The sequence below is a fragment of the Trichechus manatus genome, unplaced genomic scaffold (assembly GCF_000243295.1).
Source record: "Trichechus manatus latirostris isolate Lorelei unplaced genomic scaffold, TriManLat1.0 scaffold00042, whole genome shotgun sequence".
Taxonomy (NCBI): domain Eukaryota; kingdom Metazoa; phylum Chordata; class Mammalia; order Sirenia; family Trichechidae; genus Trichechus; species Trichechus manatus.
The window spans coordinates 579,734-600,699 of NW_004443978.1; the positions used below are offsets into that span (position 1 = coordinate 579,734).

The 20,966-nt window shown below is 46.6% G+C and overlaps 1 protein-coding gene across 1 annotated transcript in view; it reads left to right on the top strand.

Moving 5' to 3' along the window:
• The window catches only part of ABHD12 (abhydrolase domain containing 12, lysophospholipase), a 141,534-nt gene that overhangs the window by 108,864 nt on the left and 11,704 nt on the right, over positions 1-20,966 (top strand). The window contains exons 2-6 of the mRNA XM_004376468.3: positions 1,661-1,785; positions 6,380-6,485; positions 9,443-9,562; positions 16,071-16,101; positions 17,918-17,963. Coding sequence (XP_004376525.1) covers positions 1,661-1,785; positions 6,380-6,485; positions 9,443-9,562; positions 16,071-16,101; positions 17,918-17,963 — 428 coding nt within the window. The remainder of the gene's footprint in view (positions 1-1,660; positions 1,786-6,379; positions 6,486-9,442; positions 9,563-16,070; positions 16,102-17,917; positions 17,964-20,966) is intronic.

Consider the following 20,966-nt stretch of genomic DNA (forward strand, 5'->3'; position numbering starts at 1 on the left):
ATGGTCTTGGGGAACATCTAGCTCAGTTGGCATAACATGGTTTATAAAGAAAATGTTCTACATCCTACTTTGGTGAGTAGCATCTGGGGTCTTAAAAGCCTGTGCGTGGCCATCTAAGATACTCCACTGGTCACCCTTGTTTGGGAGAAAGGGAGAATGAAGAAAACAAGATACAAGGGAAAGATTAGTCCGAAGGACTAATGGACCACATGTACCTTGGCCTCCGTGAGACTGAGTCCAGTACAACTAGATGGTGCCCGGCTACCACCAGTGACTGCTCTGACAGGGATCACAATAGAGGGTCCCCGACACAGCTGGAGAAAAATGTAGAACAAAATTCTAACTCACAAAAAAAGACCAGACTTACTGGCCTGATAAAGACTGGAGAGACCCCGAGAGTATGGCCCCCAGACACCCTTTTAGCTCAGTAATGAAGTCACTCCAGAGGTTCAACTTTTAGCCAAAGATTAGACAGAACCATAGGAGAAACCGAGACTAATGGGGCATACCAGCCCAGGGACAAGGACTAGAAGGCAGGAGGGGACAGGAGAGCTGGTAATAGGGAACATAAGTTTGAGAAGGGAGAGTATTGACATGTCATGGGGTTATTAACCAATGTAATAAAACAATGTATGTACTGTTTAATGAGAAACTAGTTTGTTCTGTAAACCTTCATCTAAAGTAGAATAAAAAATTTTTTTTTCTTAGTTTTAATTTCTCGTGATAAATAGTGATACAGTAAATATAACTAGTATAAACAAGGGCTGTTTGGGAGTCTCAATTTTTTTTTTAGCGTAGAGGGATTCTGAGACTAAAAGTTTACAAATCTCCAGATTAGAGACATTTTTGAAAGGTGAACAGGGACAGGATGGAGAGCACTCTTGAAGCTGGCTAGGGATAGAGGAGGGTTTTGGGGCCCCATAGTCATGACCTGGTTTGAGGTCCCTGTCAGGGCTGGGTGGAAAAATATAGCACAGACAGTGACATCAAGTCTTGGTCTCAGTTCCCTGCTCTTTCCAGGACCTGGTTGGGCAGGTTCTGTTGTTGTCCTTGGGGGAGGGGTGCCTCCTACGGGTAGCTAATGAGTAATCCAGTCCTGTAGCTGGTGAGCAGAGGGGTACCATGAGGAGAAGAGGAGGCATTCTCTTCTGAGATGAAGTGGCAGCTCAGGTCTGATTTAAGGCTGGGGACTTTCTGAGGATCTGGTTGCTGTGTTGTACTCCAAGGGTGGCAAAGGAAATTGTCGTGATTGTTTGGCTTTTAAGAAAAAAAAAAAAAATTTCCCCAGTAGAATTCTAAGCTTAAGTCAAAAGGCTATCTAAAATATTATTTTAACCAAAGCAGGGCAGAAGGCTACTCTTACTACTGACAGTATTCTTGTGGGGAAACACAATATTCTTGTTGTATTTTGTTTTGTGATTTTTATAATGCTGTTATTAAACTGGAAACCCTGGTGGCGCAGTGGTTAAGAGCTTGGCTGCTAACCAAAAGGTCGGCAGTTCAACTCCACCTGCTGCTCCTTGGAAACCCTATGGGACAGTTCTACTCTGGAATCAACTTGATGGCAATGGGTTTGTTTTTTTTGTTTTTTTTTTTAAATTAAACTATAGCAAAATTGCATCTACTGACTCTCGGCCTATTAATTGCTTTTCTCTTGCAGACGAAAGGGCGTGTGGCTCCGACTGAGGAAGATACTTCTCTGTGTTTTGGGGTTGTACGTTGCCATTCCATTTCTCGTCAAACTATGTCCTGGGATACAGGCCAAACTGATTTTCTTGAATTTTGGTAAGCACTATGTGTGAATTTTCCCTTTAATTTTAGTAAGAATTCGTTTTTAATGATGATGTCTAATTTTACTGGGAATCTTTTTATTTTAATTGAGATACAATTCAAGTATAATAAAATGTACAAATCTTAAGTGTGCAGGATAACTTGTATATATATGTATAAAACCACCATTCAGATCAAGAAATAGAACATTTCTCCTATCTCAGAAATTTCCCTCATGCCCCTTCCCAGTTAAAGGGTGTCTTTTGAAAGTGCCATATGATGGCATTGCTTTCTGCTGCTGGCATTTGTGTAGATGCATGTACTACATGGCAGGGGGTTCGTTTTTCAGCTGAGATGGGCAAAAACGTTCACAACATTGGAGAGTCTATTGAAGCTGTTGTTTTGAAGATTCTTTGTCAGTTGTGCAGTCTGGAAGGTTAATTGTCCTTGGAAAAGATGACCACTGATAAGTATAGTTATCTTGTTTTTTTAATACTTAGGATCTGGTTTTTCTTAAAAAAAAAAAAAAATCACATTTTTTCCCCCTTTGTAAAAGCAACGTACTTTGATTTCTGTGGAATTATATGTTGGCTTTATAGGTGTTGCAGTTTTCTTGAGTTTCCTTGGATCTCGTGTGTTCCATAAAAGTTGTTTTCTTTCATGGTGTTTACTGAATTCACTTTGGGAGAAGTGAAGAAAGGAAGGCGCAGAAGTGTCAAGCTTATGAAATAGAAGACAAAGGCTCCCAGGTAGAATGGTTGCTGGGAGTCGTTGTTTGAAGGAGCATACGTCTATACCTGCCAGATGAGTCTAGGAGGAAGGGGACTGCTTGTGCAGGTGTTCGACGTTTACAGGTAGAACACAGCGCGGGGCCCGCAGCCAGCACTCCGTAAACGATACCTCAGAAACTTTTATCACAGCATTAAGGCAGGAGGCTACTGAAAATGCGGTCGTCCTGAGACAGTCTCTAAGCATGTCTTAGCCTATACTGGGCTTGCAAAGTGTGGATTTGAGCCTTGTGTGTTTGGGAACTTGAGACTTCGGAAGCCGGGGTCGATGTGGATGTGGAGACCGGAGGTGAACTGGCCGAGGGGAGGGAAGAGGATAAGGTGAAGATACAGGGAGAGGACAGACAGGAGGTGACGAGAGATGTGGCTTGATGTAATGCGGCTGTGGCCTGAGACACTTGAAGCAAGGGATGAGTGGAGCTGGGGAGGCGAGTCAGAGGATCGAGATCCTCTCACCTGCAGGAACACAAACCAGGTTTGAATCATCAAGTCTATAACAGATGTAATCACAGAAACTTTGAAGTCACTGGCTAAAAAGAATTTCTGCTGTTTATACTGGTAGGAGGAAAGGAAATGGCAAGGGCAGTATTTAATACTTTGTAGATCTAAAGTAAGTGTTTCATTTAGGTATCTTATTAAAATAGCTATAAACTTACATTTAGTATACTAAAGCATTTGATTTTTCTAATGAAAAGGTAGCTGAACTTCTAGAATTTATCATCTGTAAGTTTTTGCCACTGTGACAAGCATGGACTTTTAAGAAAATAGCGTAATACAATCAAGGGGTTTTGTTTTTCTGATGTCAGTATCCCTTACACAACCGGTCCAGTCCAGAAACTAGCTTGGGTTTGCAGGTGAATGAAGCTATTAGGGCTGCAGATGTGACAATGGGCCCTGAACAGCTTTCTAGGCAGTGCCTGGCACATAATAAGGTCTTTGCAAATAAGTGGATTGAATTGATTTTCTTCTGACTGACTATTTGGGCTGCTTTAGCTACAGGCACAGATTTTGCTCTGCTGATTTCCTAATGAGATTGCAGAAGTTCCGCAGGGAGGAACTTTGGCTTCTCCTAGTTCAGCCCCATGGCACAGAAGAGGAGGGTCAGGCTTGTGGCAGTGGGGCTATCCTGAGCTTCCCAAGAAGAAGTCCTTCCTTGACTCTTTCCTTCTAAGCGTCTACTGCACACCAGGAAGACAGCCCCTAGCACTACTTTTAAAGGAGATTTTTACTTAGTGGTCACTATTTTTAAAATCTGTGCTTCTGGCTCCTTTTGGAAGGTTGCCCAAAGGTCTGGCACCTTCCAGGGAGCACTGACTGGGCATTCCTTGTTTCTCTCCCCTCTGTGGCCTCATCCACCTGGGTAGCTGCCTGGCCCCTGCGGGCACAGAGGTGCATTCCCCAGGCCCTGCGCCTGGCTTCCACCTCCTTGCCAGACTCCGATCAGTGCCTTCCCCTCTAGTGACAGTGACCCTGGTCCCCTCCTGCCCCAGGCTGCCCCCCCCAGCTGCTTCTGTTGGTGACAGTACTGAGGCCCTCCCAAGTATTGCTCTCTGTGTCTGCTCCCTTGGGAGAAAGGAGCGTTCTCTGACTAGCAGTGTGGGACTCTTTAGTGTGTTTCCAAAATCAGAATGTGCACAGTCCCCCTGTGAAGGAAGCCGTGGTCACCAGCACTGCACTTGGTGACAGGGCAGCTTTACTACAGGAGCACATGCTGTGAGGGTGCAGGGCTGTGACGTGGTAAGTACAGACTGGTGGGGGGGTGACAGGCTTGTGCAGTGGGGGCTATGATAGGGGTGTGCCTGCCATGGGGGGCACGCAGGGGAGGACTCCTTGGGGGGTGGGTTCCAGGGGAGTGCCCCACCCACAGTGCCTCCCTCGCTGTTTCCTTTCCTCAAGATCGTATCTCTTACAGCTTGTGTTGAGGAGAGGCTGCTCTGCTCTGACAGTGATCGGAAGGAGACATAAGCCAGATATCCCAATCCTCAGTCAGAAATGGCCATTACAGCTAAGTAGTTTCAGCCTTTCACCCTATCAGATATTTTCCAGATTAGCTAAAAAAGTATGCTAGAGTAGATTATTTCCCATTCATTCCTACGTTTATTCCCTCATTATTAACTGAGCACCACATGTGTGGGATCCTTCCTAATCATGCCTGCTGATGTTTGTGGTTGCTGATAAACGGTGGTGTGGCCAGAGAGTGGACAATGAAAAAATTTAGAAGGAGGAGAAGCCAGAGGCCTGGGTCCCAGCAGTGAGCTGGCCTTGCTCTGTCAGGGGCCTGTACGGGCTGCACAGTGAAGCTGTTTGAGGTTGTACCACAGATGGATGGTGAGGGCACTGTTATCTCTCACTCTATAGAAAGTGGAAGAGCATAGGCCCCAGACTCCTGCCCTGGCCAGTCTACAAATCAGATAAATAAATAAAATTAGTGAATATATGAAATATAGGTGGTGATAAGTACCTAGGGGTAAAATCAAACAGGGAAGGATTGCAGTCTTAAGATTAGATGACCAGGGAAGGCCTTGTCTGAGAAGGTGACATCTGAGGAAGTGAGAGCTCTGTGTGCAGCTGCACGGGGGAAGAGCATTCCAGGTGGAGGGAATAGCAAGTGCAAATGTCCTGAGGAGGTGGATGAGTGTCGCTCAACAAGGGGACAGGAGTGGGAGATGAGCACATTTGGCTTTTGTGCCACACGGATGTGGGAGGTTATCTAGTGAAAGTACTCTTCTCCAAAGTGAACTGTAAGCAGGTATGTGGTTTCCTTAGAAAGGAATTGGTTTCTTTGTCACTGCCCCTTTTGGGAGTAGCCATTTTATAAAGTAAGTCCTGCCTCCAGGTTTTTGTTTTTTTAAATTCTTCAGTTTTCAATTAGATTTATCTTCAAAAATTGTGTTCACCACAAACAATAAAAAGTAAATCGTATGTGAGGAAAAAATTAAGCATCACCCTTCACACACACACACGCACGCACGCACGCACGCACGCACGCACGCACGCACGCACGCACACAGAAACCAGTGTTCCAAGCCACACCACGGGTGGTGGTGTTGGTATTGATGTTGGTGTTTGCTTCTCTTCACAAAAACAGAATGGGACTGTAGAATACGCACAGTGACCTTATTACTCGGCACTTGCTCCTCTCATCTCACTGTCTGTCATGGATGCTCTCCCAGGTCAGTAGATACGGAGCAGACTCCTGTGTCCTGTGGGTACACCACAGTTTACTCAACCGGGGCCCTAGTTGATAGACTACCTGCTCACTTCAGGACACTGCTGTATCGATCCACGTACCTTCACTCAGCTCTGGATGGTATTCTATGGATTCATCTGTTTCCTGTGTCTGTACCTCACTGTTCACTGGCTTTCTGTGCTATGACAGCACTAGGAACTTCAGAATCCCCCTTAACTTGTTTACCACCCACATCAGTTGGTCATCAAGTCCTGTGGTTCTAGGTCCAGAACATCTCAGACGTGTGTCACCCTAGTTCCAGCCTGCGGTCCTAGCTTGGCTGAGTGACTTTGGCAGACCTCCTGGCCTCCTCTCTCATGCTGGTTCATCACCCAGGCAGCCCTCAGTGATGTTGCCTTTCCTCATTTGTGTCTCCTTACCCTTTGAACAACTTCAGTGCTTGAGTCTTGCCCATACTGGAAGTATGTTGACCTCAGTGTTCCAGTTGAGGTCAGAGGGCCCAGCATGTCTGGCAGTGTTGTGTTGGGAAAGAATTGGCACTTTTTGAAAGCTTCACTTGTGCTGTATGCGTAGGTGTGTCTTGACCGTCCACTCCCACTAATCCTGATTTCCATCTCTTTGTCTTCTACAGTGAGGGTTCCCTATTTCATAGACTTGAAGAAGCCTCAGGATCAAGGTTTGAATCACACCTGTAATTATTACCTCCAGCCAGAGGAAGACGTGACAATAGGTGTCTGGTGAGTTCAAGGCGCCCAGCTCTGCGGCCTCTCCAGGAGGCAATGGGGGCCCTATGGGGCACTGACACTGTCCTGAATGTCAGTCTCTGAAACTGGTGCTTGTCCATTTTATTCTGCACCCATTCCTTTTCCAAGGGAAAACCTCAGCTAAATTTGATCTGAATGGTGCAAAATTTTTGAAACAGCACCAAACTCTATCCTGAGGTTTTCACATACATGATTGAACTTTGAAGCGCATCTGTCACATGTGTTATTGTTGACCCTATAGACCTATCTAATCTTTGGCTGAAGGGTGAACCTCAGGAGGGACTTCAGTACTGAGTTAAAAGGGTGTCTGAGGGCCATACTGGGGTTTCTTCAGTCTCTTGTCAGACCAGCAAGCCTGGTCTTCTTTTTTTTTTTGTGAATTTGAATTTTGTTCTATGTTTTCCTTTTGCTCCGTCTGGAACCCTCTGTTGTGATCCGTACCAGAGCAGTCTGTGGTGATGACCAGGCACCATCTAGTTGTTCTGGGCTCAGTCTGGTGGAGGTTGTGGTAGTTGTGGTCCATTAGTCCTTTGGACTAATCTTTTCCCTGTGTCTTTGGTCTTCTTCATTCTCCTTTGCTCCAGCTGGGATGGGACCAGTAGATGTATCTTAAATGGCCTCTTGCAGGCTTTTGAAAGACCCCAAATTACTGACGTTTTGATCACAGATTCTATAGAAGAATCCTGATCAAAAGGGGGAAAATACAGAAAAGAATTTCAGATTCTCATGGACTCCAGACTTTGTGGAGCCATAGAGGGTGGATGAACCCCTGAAACTATTGCCCTGAGATAATCTTTAAACCTTGAAAACCAAAAATATCCCCCGAAGTCATCTTAAAAACCAAAGACTAATTAGCTTAACAAGTAAGAAAGATCTGTCTTGAGCATTATACTCTTTTAAAAACTATCTATATGGAATCAAATTGGCAACAGCAACCTGAAAGATTAGATAGGAACCTTAGGGGGCAGTGAGTTTATGTTAATGAGGGAGAAACAAATGCAGAAAAGGAGGGTGAGAATGGTTGCACAACTTGAAGAATGTAATCAATGTCATTAAATTGTACATGTCAAAACTGTTGAATTAGTGTATGTTTTGTTATGTATGTTCTCAACAACAAAACGAAGAGAGGGAGGATGGAAAGAAGGAAAAAAGGAAAGGAGGGAGGGAGGAAGTTGGTGCAGGAATTAGATTCTTATGTCATTTTCTATCTTGATTTAATCTAACATTTATTGACCAATGTATGCATGTCAGACACTGCAAATTTCTATCTTTTGTCAAAAGCTTGATTTGTTTTGCTTAGTGAAACTAGGTTGGCCTTCCTGTTGGTTAATGTATGTGTCTGTGTTTTGAAGAATTTGGGGTTTATCAGGGTTTTCTACTCAAATAGAGCGGTCATATTGCATGAGGAGTGTACTTACATACTAACAGTACTTACATAAATTATCAGTTACACAAAAAAGAGTTTTATTTAGTGACGATGATGGCATGTCTCAAGGTAATGACAAAAGCACTGTGTGTTCACTGGAAGCCTGCTCCAGCCTACACCTGAGTTAATTCAGCAATTCTAGAGACAGTTGTGACTGTAAGTACAGAAAGAGTATGTGGTGTCAGAATAGCATGGTGGGTCCGTGGGTGAGCAGTGAGTTCCGCTTCACCTCCTTGCCCATCCGCCTGATCCTCCCACAGCCTTCCTGAAAGAAGGGCCTCATGCCCAGAATGGTGCCGGGCACTCTTCACCATCAGCTCCTTCTCAGCCGCCTGTCTGTGTGCATGAACTCTCCTCTCTTAGCAGTAGGAGAAGGGGAGCCCAGGGAGGTGGACCCTTGTCAGGAACCCCAAGTTTGGGGTAGGATGGCCACTGGAAGCATGTCAGCTCCTAGCACCTTTTAAAGTGTACCTTTCCCTCCCAAAGGCTTATAACTGTATGGGAGCAATAATTATAATGATCAGAACCACCCCAAAAGGCCATCCTCTTGAAAGGATCAGAGGGATATATTAGAAATGAGATGCTGAAACTTAAGAGCTAGGACATAAGAAATTGTTTACTTAATTTTTAAAAAAATTCTCACCAGAATCTTTAAAAAACCTTTTTAATGCAGACCCTCCCTAGTGATTAACAGAATTTGATTTGGCCTGAGTTAAAATTAACCTTGGTGTCTTCTCTGAAGGAGGACATGGCCAAACAGGGCTCAGAGTATGGCACGGAGCAGGCATGGCCTGCTTCCAAAAAGACACTTTGTTTCCAGCTATTACAGGCTGCCTGTATTAGCCCTGGTTGTGCAGTGGTTAAGAGTTACAGCTGCTAATCAAAAGTTCGGCAGTTCAAATCCACCAGCCGCTTCATGGAAACCCTGTGGGACAGTTTTACTCTGTCCTGTAGGGTCGCTATGAGTCGGAATTGACTCAACAGCAACGGTTTTTGTTTTTTTTTTTGTATCACCCACGCTCAACTTGCGAAGGCTCCTACAGAGATAGGTCTGCTCCAGTGGTTCGTAAGCAGGAGTCTGGAAATCAGAATGTTTTACATCAACATGGGGTCTTAGAGTGACCAGGTTTTCAGTATAGCTTATGAGGATCATGAGATTCAATGCCGCTGAATTAGCTTAGTTTATACAGGAGAATCATCCATGACCCCAACCCCGGATAACTGCTACCAGTGCAAACTCAAGGCCCAGAAGAGGCCTGTTCGCAAATCAGGAAGTGTTCCTACTGAAGTTTTCATAAGCCATCCTTACAGCTGGGAGTTACATAGGTGCTTGTTCTAGTAATGGGGACAACTTGCCAGCCCACTGGGCTGTCCTCCTGTTGTTTAGCCTGGGCCTGCTGCTCTCTGCTCAGTTGTGGTTAATTGAGCAATTCCAGATGCAGTCGTGATTGTAAGTGCAGAAAGAGCATGTGATTGTGCCCCTCGCCTCTGCTTCTGTTTCCAGGCACACTGTCCCAGCTGTCTGGTGGAAGAATGCCCAAGGAAAGGACCAGATGTGGTATGAGGATGCCTTGGCTTCTAACTACCCTATCATTCTGTACCTGCATGGAAACGCAGGCACCAGGTGAGGGAGGGGAGACAGCAGGTGAGAACCCACACAGATGCATCTCCCTGCACTGTACAGCTCCTTTTGGGGGCATGTCAGCTCAGTCAGCTAAGACCACCAGGAGAAAACCTGCAGTCTCGTGGAATCAGGTTATTGACCCATTGCAATGAGGGAGTGTACACACTGGTGCAACCCCATAGGGTGTCTCAAGAACAGAGGAAAAGGCAGTGTTATGGGATTTTGGGGAGGAGGGTGGAGTTTATGTGAAATTTAATTGAAGCAGTGTTTCCACTGACTCAACATCAGGTCTGGTCTGCAAGTAGACCTGGGTCCTGCTTCTTTGGGAGCTGCAGTGTTAGACAGATGTGGGAAGTTGCGTCCAGAAACCCCTTCTCTGAAGCTCTGCGCTGGAGTTGGAATGGGGGCTGCTTCTCTGTGTCAAGGTGACTTAGCTCCCCATGGCAGAAGTGGGTGTTTTGCTCTCACCTATGTGATTTCCACCAGCAAGGTGTCTGGCAGTTTGTGCTTTTAGGGAACAAGGTTTCCAGTGAGCAAGAAAGCAGTAGTCACTCATAGAAGGGGTCCTAATGACACCTTACAGCTGTCCTTGGAGAATGTGGGCTCTGGTGAACTTTGCAGCTGGCTCCACCAGGTCTGCCATCCCAGGCTGATGAATGCAGGGCACATTTTCACTTTCTTATGGTGCGGCTGGCTCTGCACCATTTACCTGTTGGTTGGCTCCAGTGTGCAGACAGGTGAAACCTGATCCAGTGCAGTCCTGCAATTTCCTGGAAGAAAGACCACAAAGTGCTGAGAAGGGAGTAGTGGTGGTCTCAAAAGGTGGCTGCAGGCGAGGGAGGCCAGTGAAGAGACCCCAGCTGAGCACTCATAACAAGTTAATCCTTTCAGACTGTACCTCCTGCCACGTGGTCGGGGTGATCTTTATGAATTCTCTGTCCTGGACATAAGACTAGCAGTATCCTAATGGGCTATTGATGGCGTATGAAGTCTTTACCCAATTTTATCCCAAAAGCTTTCCATGAATGGATTTAATGGTACCTCCTTCAGACTGGCTGGAATTTGAGTGGTTATCCCTGCTTTAAAGATACCGCTTTATGTGGGAGCACCCTGGGGATAGGGGGGAAGAGCGGGAGCTGAGGGAGGAGGTGTGTGTTCTGAGCAAAGCCTTGCTTGGAAAACAGCCTGGGTCACTGGTGCTGGGGCTTTTTAGGTTGCATGTGAGAGCCAGCAGAGGAGCTGGTGTGGTACAGGGCCATCACAGTGTGGCGACTTGGGTCAGGTTGGCAGGTGGGGTAGGGGGCATTTCATAGGCAGAATCAGTCAGGAGAACCATGCCTGGACCTTCCTGGAGGGGAGCAGCATGGAGGCGGGGTGTGGTGGAGGAGGCCACTACAGAGTGGCTAGACATACCCTGGAGGGCAAGGGCAAAGTCAGGGCATGTGCCAGGGGCAGACTGTGTGCACTTCCCAAGTTGCTTTCTTCTTTGTTTGGTCCAAGCTGCAGCGGTTTCTCTTCTGCTTTTCAAAGAGCAAGTAGCTACAACAGCTCTTGTGGTGTCTTGCTGTTGTTAAAAATAATCAAAAGTCACTGAAATTTGAACATAAGGTTTATTCTGTGCAGTTATTCTGTATGCATATAGGGAGACCGTTTTTATTCCAGAAAAAACAAATGGATCCAAGAAGCTGAATACAATCGGGTTTATAAAGAGAAGGAAACAAACAAACAAAAACAACCAAACCCATTGCCCTCAAGTTGATACCGACGGTCAAGGATTGAATTGTGTCCCCCAAGAATATGTATCAATATGACTAGGCCATTATTCCCAGTATTGTGTGATTGTCCACCATTTTGTCATCTGATGTGATTTTCCTATGTGTTGTCAATCCTAAGTCTATGATGTTAATGAGATGGGGTTAGTGGCAGTTATGTTAATGAGGCAGGACTCAACCTACAAGATTAGGTTGTGTCTTAAGCCAATCTCTTTTGAAATATAAAAGAGGCGAGCAGAGAGTCATGGGACCTCATACCACCAAGAAAGCAGTGCCAGGAGCAAAGCACAGCATTTGGACCTGGGGTTCCTGCACAGAGAAGCTCCTAGACCAAGGGAAGATAGATGACAAGGATCTTCCCCCAGAGCCAACAGAGAGAGAAAGCCTTCCCCTGGAGCTGGCACCCTGAATTTGGACTTCTAGCCTCCTAGACTGTGAGAAAATAAATTTCAGTTTGTTAAAGCCATCCACTTGTGGTATTTCTGTTATAGCAGCACTAGATAGATAACTAATACACCGACTCATAAAGAGAAGAGGAGGGAGAAATACAGAAGATCAACCATTGACTAATCTTAACATGATTGACTGAACACTGCCGTCCCCCTTTTACTGTGATCCAGGGATATCAGGTCATGTGATGGTCTCTGGCCCTCTACCCAGCTATATCTTTTGAAATTCAAATTTAGTAAGCCTGGCTTCAAACAGGAAAGATGATTTGCAACTTTGGGTGAAAGAAAAGCCCCTGGTGGATTAATTTTGGTTAGAGATTTCTTTAAAGTGAATATTTGGTTTCCTGGGTAAGGAAACCCCAAAATCAAAGCAAGATAACTGCTGTCAACTTCTGTCTTTGACACTATAAATAATAAAATTTTGTGGTTTGCTATGAATGAAGTTCAGTTAAACAATGGCAATCACATGGTAAACAACAACAACAACAACAAAACCCATTGCCGAGCAGTCCATTCCAACTCATAGCGATCCTATAGCCCCATAGGGTTTCCATGGAGTGTCTGGTACGGAAGACAAAACCTGCTGTACCTTCAGGTTTAAAAGTGATATTGTGACTGTTGGGTTCCTCATTTTCTCCCCTCTCCTTCCCCCAGAGACTACCTATGCTGCAGGTTTTCCCTGCTGTATGTGTCTGCCCTCCCCACCACGTTGCCCTGCCTATGTCTTGTCTTACTGCATCTCACACTGCTCCTGGAGGTTCCTTCTCTGACCACAGAAGTGCAGTCCTCAGCTAGTGTCTCCTCCACTCTGTAGGGTGCTCGCTGCAGGGTGCAGCTGCCCTAGAGTCTGGAAATCAGAATGTTTATATTGACAGAGTCTTAAGGATGGCCAGGTTTCTAGTATAGCTCATGTGGATCATGAGGTTCAATGCCGCTGAATTATGTATGACAGCATGGTACTATTTAAAATACTTTTGTGAATTAAATGGTGGATAGCTTAAAAATATGGAGAAGTATGAGGAGTAAAGGATATTAATTCAGTTAGTATTTGTTAAGTGCTCCCTATGTGCTAGGCCCAGGTGAGGGAATAGTAACTGATTTAGACAGGATCTTATCCCCACAGAGCTTACAGTTTTTTCAGGAGAATCATCCATGACCCCAATCCCTGGTAACTGCTATAAGTGCAAACCTGTGGCCCAGAAGAGGCCTGTTTGTGAATCAGGAAGTTTTCCTACTTAAGTTTTCATAAGCCATCCTTACAGCTGGGAATTACATAGGTACTTGTTCTAGTAACAGGGACAACTTGCCAACCCACTGGGCTGTCCTCCTGTTGTTTAGCCTGGACCTGCTGCTCTCTGCTCAGTTGTGGTTAATTGAGCAATTCCAGATGCAGTCGTGATTGTAAGTGCAGAAAGTGCATGTGATTGTGCCCCTCGCCTCTGTTTCTGTTTCCAGGACCCATGCTCCTTGGGCCACTGCGACTCTTGTACACACTCTGGGCCCCTCTGCTTTTTTGCTGAATGTAGGAAATTTGGAAAATTTAGAAAAGAGCCACCAGGAACTCTTCCAAAGATAGCTGAAAACATTTTGCAGTGTTGCCCTCTGGTCTTGAAACTTATTCCTTTGTTTTCTTTATTTCTATCTTTATTTCTATGTTACTTGGGTTTTCTTCCTTCATCTCTTCCTTGTCTTCCCTCAGAAGCCTCTCCCTCCTGATACACATACCTGAAATGGTCAAATGTTCCATATAAACAACAAAACAACTCAGAAGTATAGACAGGATGAGAGATCCTTCAGCATGCTGCCACACCTGCCAGTCTTGTTCTCCTCTCCCTAGGTAGCCCCTGCTCCTACTCTAGTGTGTGCCCACAATAAGAAAAAGGCCAACAACATCATAGAAAAGTGGGAAGAGGTGATAGATTTTTCTCGGACAGAGAAATATAAACATGTGAAATAATTTATTCATGTGAAAGAATGCTCAGCTTCAATAGTAAGAAATAACCCATTGAAACTCTGGTCTGAGGGTCTAGAGAAGCATCATTTTTATACACTGCTAGTAGAAGGCTAGAACCTTTTGAAGAAGGGTTTGGCCTTAACTGCCAGGATGACAGTTATACACACCTTCAACCCCACATTCCATATCCAGGAATGTGTCCCACACATGAGGCACACATGTGTGAGAGGACATAAGGGAAAGTGGTCACTGCTGCAGTACTTAGATTAGCAACAGGTGGGAAACGGCAAAAAAAAAAAAAAAAAAAAAAAACAATGAAAACAAGCAAAAGAAAGTGAACAGCTGCTAAAAAGAATGTACTGGAAGTTGGCTAAGATTTATTAAGTGAAAAGGACAAGCTGCAGAAAGTGTGCATGGTGTGGCCCATGTGTGTGTTAAAGTAAATAAGTGATGATCTCTGCACACACAGGAAGCTGAGGGAGGGAACTAGATGGCTGGGCAGGAGTGGGGCAGGCTTATTATATATCCTTTTGTATGCAATGAATTTTGTACTATATGTATGAGTGACCCATTTAAAAATAAAAGCTGTAATTAAGAAATCCCCCAAATGCTAAGACTGTTCCTTGCTTGGCACAGTATTGCCAGAGGCAAGCCTGGGACCACTTTGGTGACACAAGGAGAGAATTACTTACCCACATTGACCCCTCCTGAATGAATAATTTCTTTTAGAAGCATCAGCACAAAGCTAGTTCCTATGAAGCGGAGGTTAAAGATGCCCCAAATATCCAACTTTTCCAAACTGCTGTACCAGTCCATCATCTCTAACATCAGCCTCTCCTCATCCCACTTCTGACACCAACTATAAAAATGGTATGGCGGGGGTGTCTGACGTCTAACTTCACAAAGGGCAAGGAGAATCAAGATCAGCAGCCCAAAGATGATTCCTGTGAAGCGAAGGTCAGACATACCTCCTCTCTCCAATCTCTTTACCAATTCTGACACCAGTTTTCACTCCCATGGCAGTCTCTACTTCTCTGCTGGGTTCAATAATTCATTGCAATGGCCACACAGAACTCACATACAATACTTACAATTATGGAGTTTATTAGTGAAGTAACAGGTTACAATTCAGGATCAGAAATGACTCAGGATACAGTTTTCTGATCAGGACAGCCTCTTCTTAGCCATGTCCGCAGGCAGGCCTCTCTCTGGCCCTCAACCTCTCAGCCCCTTGGACATCCAGCCCAGCCTTTATCCTGCTCAGGCAAGTGTTACAAAGCTCCCCTAGCTCTGCTGATAACTACCCAGAGGCACCCTACTCTGCTAGTAAGCCTCGGCCTGAAGGTGCTTAGCTCTCTTGCTCCATGGGTCAACAAGCGTAGATCCACTGACAAGTGCCTGAAGGCACTCAGCACTCACTGACAAGTGCCCAAAGACACCCCACTCTGCCAGCAAGCCTCCTACCCGAAGGTGCTCAGCTTTCTCACTCTGGGTCTGCACACCCACCACTGCATCTCCTGCCGGTCTCCTGGTTCTGCTGCCTCTGCTGCCACCATTTCTCTGCCGTCGCTTCTCACCGTCTCTCATCGTCTCTGGTGTTACAGCTCTGTATCTCTGGCTTCTGGGTCTAGGAGGTTCTCAATGCAGGAATCCCGGGCCCAAAGGACATGCTCCATTCCTAGCTCTTCTTTTTGGTGGTAGTGGGTTCCCATTCTCTGCTTACTTCTCTCTCCTTTTATCTCTTGTATGATAAAATGTTCCACTCAAGCAAGGGTGTGACTTCAGTAAGGCAGTGAAAGGTGGTGACTTGAATAAGGGTGGTCAGGGTGGTGACTGAGGTAAGCAGGGTGACTTGAGTCAGACTGTCTAGTAAGGCGGTGACTCAAGATACATCCCACCCTAATCCTGCCTCACTAACATAATGGACAACTTACTCCCAAATAGGACCACAACCACAAGCATAGAGACTAGGATTTACAACACATCACAAAATGGAGGATGACTACATCATTATATAACTGCCAAATTACATCATTACATAACTGCCAAACCACTGAAAACCATGGCCCAGCCAAAATGACACATAACCTTAACCATCACAGGTTCCATACACCCCATTTGCATAGTCCTACCCAGTAGTCACTGTGTGGAAGTCACAAAGACTGTGGCCAGAAGGGCCGTATTGAGTATTTCACTGCACTGTTACCTCCTTAGTGTGAGATTTGGAGAACAAGTCACAAAGGACTCAGACTGTGCACTGTGACTCTGAGCCTGACCATTTGAGAAGATGTGCTAATATCTACTTTTCTTGTTTCTTCTCCCTGACACTCTAGGGGAGGGGACCACCGTGTGGAGCTGTATAAGGTAAGGTGCGGGCACAGGGTGACACCACAGCCTATGCACGGGAAGCACAGCCATGCCCACGTACTGCTTCCTGGCTATCATTTTAGGAGACAAGCAAGAAGCAAGTCATGGTTGCAAAAGCTGATCATGGCTGGTTCTTTTAATATGGCTTTTTATGGAAGTGCTGTAAGGCAGTTCCCTAGCGGACCCTGCCTTAAAATGCTTCCCATGGTGCTGCCTCGAGGGGTGCTTTTCAAAATCAGGGTATGTTTATTTTGTGGATCATATGCCAGATATTGGCAAATTACATAAAACATGTTTGAAATGACTTTTAAGTCATAAACACGATGACTAAGGAGAGCTCTGTGGTCAGAGAGCTCTACGCACTGCTAGCTACAGGGTCACAGACTTGTGCTGGCACAGACATTCCCTACATCCAACATGACATGCCCTCAGACTCGAATCAGACACTCCTGGCAGGCTCGGTGAAAGTGCCCCCAGGCTCCCCAGATATAGTGTGGCTCTTCAGCGGCACAGGCGTCCACACCTGTGCTTCTGCTTGGTTCTGCTCTTCATCGGGGGTTGTTTGAATGTCAGAGCCACCCACATTTGTCCCCTTATGCTTCCTGCAAATGGACATCTGCATTTGCTAGCAGGGCAAGAAGGAGCATAAGCAGATGTGTGGGTACATTGCAGCTCTGGGCTGTTGGAGGGCTTTTTCCCCTTGAACTTTGTGTATTGGATCACATCAGGGCAGGGGGGTGAATGCCTGCATGCCCCCAGCAAGTCTTAAAGAGAAGCAGCCAGGTGCAGAGCATCTGCGCACGCTCAGCAACAGAGCAGGCTCTCCATGTGGGTTCTCAGATGGGCAGACTCCTGCCCACGATGCCACCAGGGAAGGACACTGAAGTGGGGCTTGTGTAGCTGTGGCCTTCCTGCTCCCCAGGAATGCTCGCAAACAATTGGAGTACCCACTGCAAAGACTGAAATAAACCTAAAGCCTTTAGGGAGAATGGCTTGAGCTGGCCCCAGACAGAATAGATATCTCTGTTCTAGCTCAGATCATTTCAAAGAAACAGACCTGGCAAGTGAGCCGCTACAATCTCTCCACCCTCTTAGCTCTCCCATCCACTAGGGAAACGCAGGTTAGAAGACACTTGCCAGGTATTGGCACTGACAAATGAGACCAGACAGTGTTCCCAGGACAGCCTGATGTGCAGGTCTCCTCGTGAGAGTGTGTGCGTCCCCTCCTCCTCAGCACTGCGTGGTCACCTCAGTTGAGAGAACGTTAGAAATGCTTTGTGACTGCATGGGTATAAGGGACACACAGTATAAAGGAAAGACGAACATTTCATAGACACAAAGGGGCTTGGGGAGGCGGCCTCTCGTGCTTCCTGAGGAGCGGAGCGTAATGCAGCTGGTGCGGACTGGTGTAGCTTGCACTTCTTGGCACTGTGCTGTGGGTGCATGTGGTGGGTTCTTCTGTGCAGGCCCCTACCTCCCACAGTCTGGTTCTGTTGGTGGGCAGTAGGAGGGGGTCTAAGTACAGGTACAGCAAGAAAAATTTCCACAAAAGCTTAAAATCTGAGAAATGCTGAGTTGCAGAAAAGTATCCTAAGTCGAGGTCAGGGCTCTGGAGTACCTCCTCTTGCCAGATCCTCTACCCCTCTTGCCTGGGGTGTTTAAAGTCCCCCAAGCCAGAAGATCACCATGGAGCTTCCTCCCCTGTATGCAGGACACCAAGACAATACTCTGGGTGACTTTAGTCAGAGGCAAAGTTGCCCTCGTCAGAGATGCTTGGATTTGTTGCCAAAAATGTTTATTTTTCACTTCACAGGTGCTGAGTTCCCTTGGTTACCATGTCGTCACCTTTGATTACAGAGGTGAGTTTTTTTTGGAAGAGGCACCTGAGTGTCACCTCTTCTGACCCATCACAGGTGACCCCTCTGAACAAACCTAGCAGCCGAGGTAGAGCAGGCAGCGCATCTCCCTGGAGGACCTCCAGTGGGGCCCCCAAGCATATGCCCTCTCTCGGCAGAACTGACATGTAGGAAGTGCTGTTTTCTTTCTCTGCTGGACTCAGGTGTTCCCCACAGCTTTATGTTCAGCAGAGCTTGTCTTGTTCTGAAAACAAGAAAACAGAAAGGGAACTGCTAAGAGAAAAAGAAGCCCTGGTTAAGTGCTCGGCTGCTAACCCACCAGGCGCTCCAAGGAAGAAAGCTGTGGCAGTCTGCTTCTGTCAAGATTTACGGCCTTGGAAACCCTATGGCGCAGTTCTATTCTGTCCTATAGGGTCGCGATGAGGTGGGATCTACTCAACGGTAATTGATGAAGAGAGAAAAAGTATTTCTTCCTTTTTTGAATGAATCATTGGGCTTGCCACTGAAAGGTCATGTTTTTTCAGATCAAGAATCAACTGATTGATGTATACTAAGAACATTTTACCTTAATGAGCATGAAAAATACTTGGTATTAACATTGAACAACTGTTTTAAAAGTGTATTTCTCGATGCAGTCCTACATTAGAGATAAAGGGATGGATGCCTGGTTGATTGGCTCATTTTAACCTTGTGGAAGGGCAGTGGTGTCAGTGTGCTCAGACCAAGTGACAGCAGGGTAGGGGTCGAGAAGAACAGTTGTTGGCTGGATGTGGGGGTTGTGTCAATTTCCTTCTGCTGCTGTAACAAACAACTATAAACTCAGTACCTTAAAACAACATAAATTTATGATCACATGGTTCTAGAGATCAGAAGTCTGAAATGATCTCACTGAGCTAAAATCACAGCATCGGGTCAGCAGGGCTTCTTTCTTTCAGGGTGTTCCAGGAACAATCTGTTTCCTTACCTTTTTCAGCTTCTAGTGGCACCTGCATTCCTTGGCTTGTGGCCTCCTTCCATCTTCAAAGCCAGCAATGGCGGGTCGAGTCATTCTCATGTCACATCACTCTGACTCTGACTCACCTGCATGCCTCTCTCATTTATAGAGACCCGTGTGATTACACTGGGCCCTCTTGGATAATCCAGAATACTCTCCCCATCTCAAGGTCAGCAAATTAACAAACTTAATTCCATCTTCAGCTTTAATCCCCTTCCATGTAACCACAGACTCAAGGTTTTGGGGTTAGGACGTGGACATCTTTGGGAGGTCATTATTCTGCCTACCACAGGAGTGGTTCTCTCTTCAGTTCTGGACTGGGCCGATCTTCGGATGGAGGAGGAGCTGGAAGGTAGCTTACCCTCTCCTCCATGCTGCCCTGCTGCATGCTGCAGGCCTTGGGATACGGAAAGGGGGCATCCTTTTTCCCTTTCTGCTTCCTGTATTTCTAACAAGGAGTGAAATTCCATAGGTAGCTTCAAGCACTTTCTTTTCAGTTCTTATTGAGTCTGCATTTCTAACCTGTGTAAGAAGCTCCTGGGGACCTGATCCCAGCAGCACTTCTCGCACGTCCATGGGTGCTTTGTCTCTGGGAGACTCTGCTTTATGAACATCCTTCAGTGGACTCAGATAGAACTGCCAGGAAGGTCACCTGGGCTCAGCCCTGTCAGATGGCTGCAGCCTCTCCCCATTCTCATCCTGTACTCCCTACCCTGCCCCTCGTCCACCTCGCTCAGCCTGTCTCTCTCTGTTTATATCTCTGTACCTGTCTCTGTCTGTCTACATCTCTGCACCTGTCTCTGTCTCTGTACCTGCATCTCTGTGTTTCTACATCTCTGCACCTGTCTCTAGCTCTGTGCCTGCATCTCTGCACCTGTCTCTGTGCCTGTGTCTCTGCCTGTGTCTGTCTCTGTGTCTCTATATCTCTCTGTTCCTGTCTCTGTGTCTGCATCTGTACATCTCTGCACCTGTCTCTGCCTGTGTCTCTGTCTCTGTGTCTGCGTCTCTACATCTCTGCACCTGTCTCTGTGACTGTGTCTCTGTCTCTGTGTCTCTACACCTTTGCACCTGTTTCTGTGCCTGTGTCTGTCTCTGTGTCTGCATCTCTACATCTCTGCCCGTCTCTGTGCCTGTGTCTGCGTCTCTGTCTCTGTCTCTGCCTATGCGTTCTGAGCCTGTCTCCCTCGCCTCCCCACATTGCTCCCTCCCTAATCAGTACTGTCTGGGAGGCCAGGGTGGGCCTCTGCACACAGAGCTTGTGGGCATGCTTACGCAGCAGAACCCGCCCTATCTACGTCTTGTGCCTTCAGATCATTTGATGATGACTCACTGTTGAGCGCTAAAAACGACAATTGTACTTGACCTTTCCTGGAGACTCAGGGCTGAGTCAGGAGAGGCCTGTGGGCTGGGTATTTTTCAAACATTGATGCCAGAGAAGTTGGTAAGGTAGGGACAGAGATGTTGTCTTTCCTGTATTATACAAACAACATGCTAAGGTAAAACCAAGGCCCCTTCCCTTTCTGGGTCAGAGGTCAGAGTTGCCTTGAACCAGAAGATTGCCTCCTTATTTCCCTTCTTTCCCTGGAGCCTCCTGACTGCCTGCCATCTGTCTGGAGCTGGACAGCAGCGGGGCCGAGAAGTCAGGACCAGGCCCAGGGTCTTGCCCAGCCGGCGTCCAGGTGTTCCTGGGAGCCCCACTGGTCCTTGTCTGGGTTGCCTGGGCTGGCCTGGAATCATTGGTTGGGGAATTGTTTTGTGCCCCCTGCCTGCCTAGGGCTGACTGTCACCAAGGCCTGAAGTGCCAGCAGGTTGATGAGCACAAGTCTGTGGCTGGCAGGGGTCTCGGGGTCGGGTCTGACTGCCCCGTCTGTACAAATCTGGCTGGCAGGGGTCTCAGGGTCAGGTCTGACTGACCCCGTCTGTACAAATCTGTGGCTGGCAGGGGTCTCGGGGTCGGGTCTGACTGCCCCTGTCTGTACAAATCTGTGGCTGGCAGGGGTCTCGGGGTCGGG